General features: G+C 44.4%; 1 protein-coding gene across 3 annotated transcripts in view; it reads left to right on the forward strand.

Annotated features, from left to right (window-relative positions):
• The window catches only part of NR3C2 (nuclear receptor subfamily 3 group C member 2), a 363,135-nt gene extending 355,530 nt beyond the window's left edge, over positions 1-7,605 (forward strand). For all 3 annotated transcript variants that reach the window (XM_023227427.2, XM_023227400.2, XM_023227421.2), the window contains one exon: positions 4,874-7,605. In XM_023227427.2, coding sequence (XP_023083195.1) covers positions 4,874-5,029 — 156 coding nt within the window. In that variant the 3' untranslated portion in view covers positions 5,030-7,605. The remainder of the gene's footprint in view (positions 1-4,873) is intronic.
• Positions 7,606-12,010: the final 4,405 nt, after the last annotated feature.

The following is a 12,010-nucleotide window of genomic DNA, read 5'->3' on the forward strand; positions in this document are numbered from 1 at the left end:
TTTTTTTTTTTTTTTTTTTTTTTTTTAAATAGAGACAGGGTTTCACCATTTTGGCCAGGCTGATCTCAAACTCCTGATCTCTAGTGATCCGCCCACCTCAGCCTCTCCCAAGTGCTGGGATTATAGGCGTGAGCCACCGCACCCAGCTATTGAGTTTTTTTGGCATGAAACCATGTTAAGTTTTATCAAAGGCCTTTTCTTCATCTATTGAGATAATCATGTGGTTTTTGTCATTGGTTCTGTTTATGTGATGGATTATGTTTATTGATTTGTGTATGTTGAACCAGCTTTGCATCCCAGGGATGAAGCTGACTGGATCGTGGTGGATAAGCTTTTTAATGTGCTGCTAGATTCAGTTTGCCCATATTGAGGATTTTTGCATCGATGGTCATCAGGAATATTGGCCTGAAATTCTCATTTCTTATTGTGTCTCTGCCAGGTTTTGGTATCAGGATGGTGCTGGCCTCATAAAATGAGTTAGGGAGGAGTCTCTCTCTTTTTCTATTGCTTGGAATAGTTTCAGAAGGAATGGTACCAGCTCCTCTTTGTACCTCTGGTAAAATCCGGCTGTGAATCCATCTGGTCCTGGACTTTTTTTGGTTGATAGGTTATTAATTACTGCCTCAATTTCAGAACTTGTTTTTGGTCTATTCAGGCATTCGACTGCTTCCTTGTTTAGACTTGAGAGGGTGTGTGTCCAGAAAAATTTATCCATTTCTTCTAGATTTTCTAGTTTATTTGCATAGAGGTGTTTATAGTATTCTCTGATGTTTGTATTTCTGTGGGATCAGTGGTGATGCCCCTTTTATCATTTTTTTATTGCGTTTGATTCTTCTCTCTTCATTAGTCTAGCAGTCTATCTATTTTGATCTTTTCAAAAAAACACCTCCTGGATTGATTTTTTTGAAAGATTTTTTGTGTCTCTATCTCTTTCAGTTCTGCTCTGATCTTATTTATTGTCTTCTAGCTTTTGAATGCGTTTGCTCTTGCTTCTGTAATTCTTTTAATTGTGATGCTAGGGTGTCAACTTTAGATCTTTCCTGCTTTCTCCTGTGGGCATTTAGTGCTATAGATTCGTCTAAACACTGCTTTAGCTGTATCCCACAGATCCTGGTACATTGTGTGTTTGCTCTCATTGGTTTCAAAGAACTTATTTATTTCTACCTTCATTTTGTTATTTACCCAAGAATCATTCAGGAGCAGATTGTTCAATTTCCCTGTGGTTGTGCGTTTTAAGTGAGTCTCTTAATCCTGAGCTCTAATTTGATTGAACTGTGGTCTGAGAGACTACTGTGGTCTGAGAGACTGTTACTATTTCCATTCTTTTGCATTTGCTAAGGAGTGTTTTACTTCCAATTATGTGGTCAATTTTAGAATACGTGCAGTGAGGTGCCAAGAAGAATGTATATTCTGTTGATTTGGAGTGGAGAGTTCTGTAGATGTCTATTAGGTCTGCTTGGTCCAGAGCTGAGTTCAAGTCCTGAATATCTTTAATTTTCTGTCTCATTAATCTGACAGTGGGGTGTTAAAGTCTCCCAGTATTATTGTGCAGGAGTCTAAGTTTCTGTGTACATCTCTAAGAACTTGCTTTATGAATCTGGGTGCTCCTGTATTGGGTGCATATATATTTAGGATACTTAGCTCTTCTTGTTGCATTGATCCTTTTACTATTATGTAATGCCCTCCTTTCATCTTTGTTGGTTTAAAGTCTGTTTTATCAGACACTAGGATTGGAACCCCTGCTATTTTTGCTTTCCATTTGCTTGGTAAATATTCTTCCATCTCTTTGAGCCTATGTGTGTCTATGCACATGAGATGAACCTGAATACAGCACACTGATGGGTCTTGACTCTTGATTGAATTTGCCAGACTGTGTCTTTTAATTGGGGCATTTAGCCCATTTACATTTAAGGGGCCATTGTTATGTGTAAATTTAATCCTGTCATTACAATGCTAGCTGGTTGTTTTGCCTGTTAGTTGATGCAGTTTCTTCATAGAGTCGATGGTCTTTACAATTTAGTATGTTTTTGCAGTAGCTGGTACTGGTTGTTCCTTTCCATGTCTATTGCTTCCTTCAGGAGCTCTTATAAGGCAGGCCTGGTGGTGACAGAATCTCTCAGCATTTGCTTGTCTGTCAAGGATTTTATTTCTCCTTCACTTATGAAGCATAGTTTGGCTGGATATGAAATTCTGGGTTGAAAATTCTTTTAAGAATGTTGACTATTGGCCCCAACTCTCTTCTGGCTTGTAGGGTTTCTGCAGAGATCTGCCGTTACTGTGATGGGCTTCCCTTTGTGGGTAACCCGACCTTTCTCTCTGGCTTCCTTTAATATTTTTTCCTTCATTTCAACCTTGGTGAATCTGAGAATTACATGTCTTGGAGTTGCTCTTCTCGAGGAGTATCTTTGTAGCATTCTCTGTATTTCCTGAATTTGAAAGTTGGGCTGCCTTGCTTGGTTGGGGGAGTTCTCCTGGATAATATCCTGAAGAGTGTTTTCCAACTTGGTTCCATTCTCCCCGTCACTTTCAGTTACACCAATCAAGCATAGATTTGGTATTTCTTGGAGGCTTTGTTCGTTTCTTTTCACTCTAATCTTCTCTTCTTGCTTTATTCCTTTGAGTTGATCTTAAATCTCTGATATCCTTTCTTCTGCTTGATCAATTCAGCTATTGATAGTTGTGTATGCTTCATGAAGTTCTCGTGCTGTGTTTTTCAGCTCCATCAGGTCATTTATGTTCTTCTCTAAATTGGTTAGTTAACAATTCATCTTTTTTCAAGGTTCTTAGCTTCCTTGCATTGGGTTAGAACATACTCTAGCTCAGAGGAGTTTGTTATTATCCGCCTTCTGAAGCCTACTTCTGTCAATTCGTCGAACTCATTCTCCCTCCATTTTTGTTCCCTTGCTGACGAGGAGTTGTGATCCTTTGTAGAAGAGGCGTTCTGGTTTTTGGAATTTTCAGGCTTTTTTGCGCTGGTTTCTCCCCATCTTCGTGGATTTATCTACCTTTGGTCTTTGATGTTGGTGGCCTTCGGATGGGGTTTCTGTGTGGACATCCTTTTAGTTGATGTTGATGCTCTTCCTTTGTTAGTTTTCCTTCTACCAGTCAGGCCCCTCTGCTGTAGGTCTGCTGGAGTTTGCTGGAGGTCCACTCCAGACCCTGTGTATCACCAGCAGAGGCTGCAGAACAGCAAAGATTGCTGCCTATTCCTAACTCTGGAGGCTCTGTCCCAGAGGGGCACCCGCCAGATGCCGGGTGAGGCTCTCCTGTATGAGGTGTCTCCTTGTCAGGAGGCACAGGGATCAGGGACCCACTTCAGGAGGCAGTCTGTCCCTTATCAGAACTCTAGTGCTGTGCCGGGAGGAACCACTGCTCTCTTCAGAGCTGGCAGGCAGGAACATTTAAGTCTGCTGAAGCTGTGCCCACAGCCACCCCTTCCCCCAGGTGCTGTGTCCCAGGGAGATGGGGGTTTTATCTATAAGCCCGACTGGGGCTGCTGCCTTTTTTTCAGAGATGCCCTGTCCAGAGAGGAGGAATCTAGAGAGGCAGTCTGGCTACAGTGGCTTTGGGGAGCTGCAGTGGGCTCCACCCAGTTGGAACTTCCCAGTGGCTTTGTTTACACTGTGAGGGGAAAACAGCCTACTCAAGCCTCAGTCATGGCAGATGCTCCTCCCCGCACCAAGCTGGAGCATCCCAGGTCAATTTCAGACTGCTGTGCTGGCAGCGAGAATTTCAAGCCAGTGGATCTCAGCTTGCTGGGCTCCGTGATGGTGGGATCCGCTGAGCTAGACCATTTGGCTCCTTGGCTTCAGCCCTCTTTCCAGGGAAGTGAATGGTTCTGTCTCACTGGTGTTCCAGGTGCCACTGGGGTATGAAAAAAACTCCTGCAGCTAGCTCGGTGTCTGCCCTAACTGGCACCCAGTTTTGTGCTTGAAACCCAGGGCCCTGGTGGTATAGGCACCCAAGGGAATCTCCTGGTCTATGGGTTGCGAAGACCCTGGGAAAAGTATAGTATCTGAGCCAGAAGCACCATTACAGCACAGTCCCTCACAGCTTCCCTTGGCTAGTGGAGGGAGTTCCCTGACCTCTTGCATTTCCTGGGTGAGATGACGCCCCACCCTGCGTTGGCTCACCCTGGAGCAGTTCAGGTCTAGAGGGGCTGAGAAAGGTTCTTGGTTCACAGAGTAGGGAAAATGAGCTAGGGGACACCCCAGGACCTGTCCTTGATGTTTTTCACTGTCTCAAAATCAGCCTGAAATAGGAAGTAGCTGAGGAGTCTTAGGTCTGCCCCACAGGGCAGGCACCCACAAGGAAGGAAAGAGGGCCCGGGGCTGCAGGTGGAAGTGCCAGCTTCCCCCGGTGGCAGCTCCATTGGCAGGCCCAGCTAGGGGGACACCACAGCTGCCTGTGAGGTGCTCTGCCCTCCTCCTCACCCTCCTGGGCATCTGCGGTGCTTAGACCCTGGGCCAGCACCTGCCCCTTCCCACCAGCCCACCTTACACCCTGGGAAGTCCCATCGCCAATACAAAGATACACGTGTAGGCACACATTTAGAAATTAGAATTTGATGAGTGCAGTACAGTGACCCAGTCACTATTAACTCTTGTCACTGTCCCTGTTGCATCTGACACATTCAGTGCTCAAAATTCAGCTCTCAGCTGAATTTGTTTTCCACGAAAGGCAGATGACATGGATGATGTGAGCACCCTTCTTCCTCTCCCAGGACAGATGACTCTGCTCAGTTAACGAAAACGTGGCCTCCTGGGAGGCTTTCTGACCATTGTCCTTTGAGTTCCCACCAGAGTCAGAATGCAGAGGGATCCAGGGTCGGAAGCGAGGCCCCTGTGTCATGCCCACTGTGTCTGTGTTACAGCTGGTGAGCGACCTGCTGGAATTCTGCTTCTACACCTTCCGAGAGTCCCATGCACTGAAGGTAGAGTTCCCCGCAATGCTGGTGGAGATCATCAGCGACCAACTGCCCAAGGTGGAGTCGGGGAATGCCAAGCCACTCTACTTCCACCGGAAGTGACTGCCCGCTGCCCGGAAGAACTTTGCCTTAAGTTTCCCCGTGTTGTTCCACACCCAGAAGGACCCAAGAAAACCTGTTTCTAACATGTGATGGTTGATTCACACTTGTTTCTCAAGTTTAAAGTCATGTCAGAGGTTTGGAGCCGGGAAAGCTGTTTTTCCATGGATTTGGCGAGACCAGAGCAGTCTGAAGGATTCCCCCCCTCCAATCCCCCGGCGCTTAGAAACATGTTCCTGCTCCTCGGGATGAAAAGCCATATCTAGTCAATAACTCTGATTTTGATATTTTCACAGATGGAAGTTTTAACTATGCCATGTAGTTTCTGGTATTGTTTGCTTGTTTTAAAAGGGTTCAAGGACTAACGAACTTTTTAAAGCTTACCCTTGGTTTGCACATAAAACGTATAGTCAATATGGGGCATTAATATTCTTTTGTTATTTAAAAAACACAAAAAATTAAAAAATATATACAGATTCCTGTTGTGTAATAACAGAACTCGTGGCGTGGGGTGGCAGCCCCCTCTGAGCCCTCGCTCGTCCACGGTCTTCTGCATCACTGGTATACACACTCGTTAGCGTCCATTTCTTATTTAATTAGAATGGATAAGATGTTAAATGCCTTGGTTTGATTTCTAGTATCTATTGTGTTGGCTTTACAAATAATTTTTTGCAGTCTTTTGCTGTGCTGTACATTACTGTATGTATAAATTATGAAGGACCTGAAATAAGGTATAAGGATCTTTTGTAAATGAGACACATACAAAAACAAAATCTTTAATGGTTAATAGGATGAATGGGAAAGTATTTTTGAAAGAATTCTATTTTGCTGGAGACTATTTAAGTACTATCTTTGTCTAAACAAGGTAATTTTTTTTTTTTTTTTTTGTAAAGTGCAATGTCCTGCATGCATAATGAACCGTTTACAGTGTATTTAAGAAAGGGAAAGCTGTGCCTTTTTTAGCTTCATATCTAATTTACCATTTTACAGTCTCTGTTGTAAATAACCACACTTAAACCTCTTCGGTTGTCTTGAAGCCTTTCTACTTTTTCTGTACTTTTTGTTTTGTTCTTGGTCTCCTGCTTGGGGCATTTGTGGGACTCCAGCACGTTTTCCTGCTTCTGCTTTATCCTACTCCATCGGGGAATGACACACTACGGTGTCTGCAGCTCCTGGAAGGTGTCATTTGACTGACAACACACGTGGGAGGAGGTGGTCCTGGGAGTGCTGCAGCTCAGGAAAGCTGCCTTGTTCCCCTTTTCCTCCAGAAGCAGAACCAGCTTGAGGAGAGAGAGACTGGGAACTAGATGGCTCAGAGAGCCTCTTTTCCTCCCCTTTTAGAAAATACAGTTTTCTCCTGTGGGAAAAAGAAATTCCATGCACTGTCTCTGTTCAAGATCAGCTATTCCCTTCTGATCTTGGAAAGGGGTTCTGCACTCCTGGAACCAGTCACAGGAACACACAGATCATGGCAGGATGCGCTGGGACGGCCCATCTTGGCAAGGTTCAGTCTGAATGGCGTGGAGACTGGGAGACAGAGGGGTTTTAAAACGATTTTTAAAAGGTGGTAGGTTTTAAAAATAAAATAAATTTTATACATAAACAGTTTTGGAGAAAAACTACAGATCATATAAGCCAGACAGGGGCACTCAAATTTTTAATTCATTAATCTGTTCGGCACTGATGCAATTTATGGCTTTTCTCTCGCCCCAAATCACAAACATGTATCTTTGGGGAAACTAACAATATGATTGCACTAAATAAACTACTTTGAATAGAGGCCAAATTAATCTTTTAAAAGTGATGATAATCATCAGGTTTACTCAGTGAAATCATATATTATTTTCCAAAATCTAAAAGCTGTAGCTGGAGAAGCCCATGGCCAGGAAGAAGCAGCAATTGGATCAACACTTTTCTCCAGGGTTCACCATGCAGGCAACATTACCTGGTCTTACAAAAGACACCTGCCTTGTGCAAGGGGAAACCTGTGAAAGCTGCACTCAGAGGGAGGAGTTTTTCTTACATAATTTGCAATTTCAGGAATTTAATTTATAGGCAGATCTTTAAATACAGTCAACTTTTACATGCACAGCAATATGAAAGCCACATTTTGAAGGTAATAAATACACAGCATGCAGACTGGGAGTTGCTAGAAAACAAATGACTTACTTAACAAAAGCAGCTTTTAGTTCAGACTAGTTTTTATAAAATGGGAATTCTGACTTAACCAGGTTTGGGATGGAGATGGTCTGCATCAGCTTTTTGTATTAATCAAAGTTACTGGCTCTTTGTGTGTCTCCAGGTAACTTTGCTTGATTAAACAGCAAAGCCATATTCTAAATTCACTGTTGAATGCCTGTCCCAGTCCAAATTGTCTGTCTGCTCTTATTTTTGTACCATATTGCTCTTAAAAATCTTGGTTTGGTACAGTTCATAATTCACCAAAAGTTCATATAATTAAAAAAAAAAACACTAAATAATTAGTTTAAAATGAAGCAATTTATATCTTTATGCAAAAACATATGTCTGTCTTTGCAAAGGACTGTAAGCAGATTACAATAAATCCTTTACTTTAATCACCTGTTGTTTTGGAGCAAATTCATTTGAATGTCTGTAGGTACACATGGATTTTGTGCCCTCCCAAATCTTGATTGTATGCACTCTCTGCCTACATCCAAGATGGGGAACAGTGGTTTTCCATGTTAGAAAGAGTCCTATGTTAGCCACATGTTAATTCTACTCTTTGGGGACTGATTAGAGACCTTGTTTCTAATACTTTTGATATTTGGTTCATTAAAATACTCTGTAACCATTAGGTAACTATTGCCATGTAGTTGCTAAACCCTGTATATACACTGCCTCATTTATCTTCACAACCACATGAAAACTTATTCTGCAGAATTTGAGACTAATGTGAGTGGAGCCCCCGTCTGATTCCAAAGTTCTTCCTCTACATGGTCTCACCCTGTCATCCCTCAGGACCCTTGCACCATCAAGAGGCTCAGCTCCCCATTGGCTACGATTCTTCTGACATTTCTGCAGGCTTGTCCCTTGGATTCCACTCATTAATATGGGTCACAAAGGAGCAGTAAGCAATCACCAGCTGGACTTTAAATAGAAAACATTTCCCACAAGATAAATTCAAGTACAGTACATTTTTAATGTGTTACTCAACTGGTGATTGTTCAAATTATTTTTGCTTTCAGGAAGAGAAGACAGATCGTGAAACAAACTCAGCTTTGTGAAACACAACAGATCCATTCCTGAACACAGCATACCCACTGAACACGGCACAGGAAGCAAGCTGTGAGCACAAATTTTTGGTGTGTAAAATACTATAAATGCAATTTTAGATTTAAAATTTTCAGAAAATTGACCTATTAGGGAACAGGGCTTTTCACAGAGCGCCCCTAACTTGAAACAAAAGTCATCTTGGGCTGGGAACCCACACAAAGCTGGCAGGAGGCCCCTACAATGTGCACCCTTGGCTAAAGGGGGTGCCCTTTTCAAATTGAACAGACTCATTCTTGGGTCAATGTGACTATTTCTAACAATCTCTAGAAGTGCTCTCAGGCCAAAAGAATTCAGCCCACAGTTAGGAATCATTAGCTAAGAACTGGTCTCTGCCACAGAGACAGCCAGCCCACTATATGCCAGAGCAGTTAAAAAAAAAAAAAACCATGCCCAGTGATGCCTATGTATTTAGAGGCTTGTTTGCTTCTGTGTGCTGAATTTCCCCCAAGCAAATAGAAAACATTGTCCCTTTATGTACAAATCGGCTCTAACGTATTTTTTATAAACTCTGCAAATGTACACAGATTAAAATGACTTGATTACAAGTATCTCTGGCACTTTAATTTCAAGTCAGCCAGTTGCTACTGTAGCAATTTTCTTGGAAATAAAACAGTAGCTTCCCAAAAAACACTGGGTAAGGCATGATCTCAACACTGATCATGGACCAAGACTGTCCAAAGCAAAGTGAACAATGGGGCCAAGTGGCAGGCAGTTAGCTGCTGCTGTATAACAGAACATCCCAAAACCCACCGCTTTAGATCAATCACCATTGACTATTTCTCATGAGTCTTATGAGTCAGCTGGAGAAGCAGGCTGGGGTGTGCTGACCTGAGTCAGGCTCGGCTGAGCTGGGATTGTTTGTACCTCCATGGTCAGCCTGCAGCTGTCTGGTCTGCAGTGGTGCTGCTCCATGTGGCCTCTCATCCTCCAGCAAGCTAGCCTGGGTTTATTTTCATGGCAAAGCCAGGGCTATAAAAGAGACCCTAGAAAGGCATATAACACTTTCCATGCCTCTGACTGAATCAAGTTTGCTCCTACCCCATTGGCCAAAGCAAGTTGTGAGGTGAAGCCCTGAGTCAGCCTGAAAGGGCTCCACAAAAGGGCATGGTTTGGGGAGGGGTGAAAGATCAGGATTTTTAAATGTCTACCACTAGTAGTTACTCAGATATTTTCCTGCAGCATGTATGTTGCCAAGACAGTGGTTTCCAAGTTTTCCCTAGTCTGAAAAACCCATTTATATGGATCTCCATGCCCCGAGCCAGCCTGACTGAGGGTGGATGGCAGCACCTGTGAAAACTGGCCTGGCTGGGTCTGATCCTACTGCTCCCGGCATGGGAGCTGCTCCACCTTGCAGTGTTTCCTTAGTTGCTAAACTCCACAAGGAAGAAGAAATCCAGACACCAATGCATAGCCCTGAGCTGCCATGCATTCACTGCCCAAATTTAAAGTGCAGGTCCTTTGTTGGGCCAAAAATAGAAGTCTTTCCAATCAAGTTGATCTTCAGATAGTGTTTTCCAAGGTATTCTAACCAGTAGATTGACATACTTTCAGCTAGACATTTAAGCGTTAGAATGGGCTGAATTGCCCAAATGAGGTAGCAATAAATTACTGCTCAGGCCAGTCAAGGAGGAAGAGTGCTGAGAAGCAACTGAGAAGACATGTGCAGAACAAGGAGCGGGAGAGCTATTTGAGGACACGCTCCTGGAATAGCATCCTCAGAGTGGACAGAGGAAAGCCACATGGCTCAAGAAGATTCAAGAAGTCGTGGAAAATATCTGGCCAAGGAAGGGGTCACCGGGACTGGTTTTGAGAGACTGGGAGGACCCCTAAGCAAGTGAGAAGATGCCCAGTCTGGAGGTGAATGGGAAGAAAGGCAAGCCCAAGAGAGCAGGAGCCTGGAGTGGATAGTGGAGAGTGGCGCTAGGAAGGAGCGGGGAGGCTGAGCAACGTTGGCAAAGGACAAGAGCAGGGAATAGCTTTTGCAGAACAGATGCTGGCAGGAAGCAGGTGGAGATTTAGAGATGAGAAGCGGGACAGAAACCGACCCCCAACGGCCACAGTGCCCTGCCCCTTGCCTTCTCCAGTCATCTCCATTTACTAAACCCCACTTCCTACCATGCGCCCATCCAGCACAGGACATTCACTCTCATTTAACTGTCACATCCCACAGGTTGCATCTCCTCTTTCCATTTCACAGGCACAAACAGAACCATAAAAAGGTCAAGTAACTTACCAGAGGTCACCAAGATATAAAATAGCAAAAATAAGATTTCAAAACGGCTTGTTTGTAATGCAACATGCAGTTTTCACCACTGTCTTTTCATAGAGCTGCTGTAACGAAGGACCACAAACTGGGCACCTTAAGCAGAAATGCATTTTCTCCCAGTTCTGGAGGCTGGAAGTCCAAGATGGAGGCGTCAACAGGGTTGGTTCCTTCAGTGAGGGCTGTGAAGAAGGGTCTATTCCAGGCCCTTCCCCTTGGCTTGTAGATGGCTGTCTTCTCCCTGTTTCTCTTCATGTCATCTTTCTTCTATGTGAGTCTCTCAGTGTCCAAATTTCCCCTTGTTTTAAGGACATCAGTCATATCGGATTAGGGCCAACCCTACTGTGCTCAGCTTAACTAGTGACATCTGCAAAGATTCTATGTCCAAATGACGTCACATTCTGAGGGACTGGGGGTTAAGGACTTCAACATATGAATTTGGGGAGTGGGAAACAATTCAACTCATAACAGCATGGCCCTGAGGACAAGATGGCACAGCAGAAAGAACATGTGACTAGCTTATTGAACCTGAGGAAGCAAGTGCTCCTTCTCCATTTTCTCATCCATAAAATGGGCTAATATCCCCTGGCTTGTGCAGTCACTGTAAGGAAAGAATGAGTCAGACATCCATCTCTGGCATGGACACCCATTGCTTTTCCCTTCCATATCCCCAACCGCAGGTATGGCTGCTACTACAAAGGAAGGAGGGTGAGGTTACAGCCTCTGCAAGTCCTTTGGCTCTGTTTTCACCTGGCATCTCCTTTACAGATGTGGGGAACACCAGGGAAGGCCCTGTGGGTGGCACCATCAGATGCAAGCCCTGCAGCCCCAGTGCCAACAAGAAACGCATGGCCTGAGTTCCTTTTTTTGCCTCAAACCACCACAGTGCCTCTGAATGAACACAGTATATGGACCTGGTCTAGGCAGCTGCAGTTGGTGCTGCAGGAGCTGAGCAATGTAGGGCTGAGGGAAGGCCATGTAGCCTCAGCAGAGCCTGGGAAGCAGCCACACCCATCCAGCTAAAACAGCAAAACATACTCCACTCCTCTTCTAGGGGAAGGAAGATGATCCACCAAAGTAAGAAAACACCTCCTGATCTTGCTCCTCAGTACATCCTGGGCCATGTCCAGGGGTAAGCTCCCTGCCCAAAGGCCTTGGCAGTCCTGGCCACACTGCTGTGCACATGTCACATTCTTAGACAGAAACACCCCTGCTCCCCTCTGGCACTACCCCACTCTTCCCCAGAGGGCCACAGGAGGGGTCTTCAGCTCTTAAGGCTACAGGAGCCTCCACAGGGCACAGTTTTAGAACTTCCCTACTTGTCACCCCATCAATCTAAGGAACACAGAGGGCCCTGATGACAAAGATGCAAGATACTGCTGTTCTTATTCATAGGAGTAAGAAAAATGGGAACAGCAGTTCCTATC

Source organism: Piliocolobus tephrosceles, chromosome 3 (genome assembly GCF_002776525.5).
Source record: "Piliocolobus tephrosceles isolate RC106 chromosome 3, ASM277652v3, whole genome shotgun sequence".
Taxonomy (NCBI): domain Eukaryota; kingdom Metazoa; phylum Chordata; class Mammalia; order Primates; family Cercopithecidae; genus Piliocolobus; species Piliocolobus tephrosceles.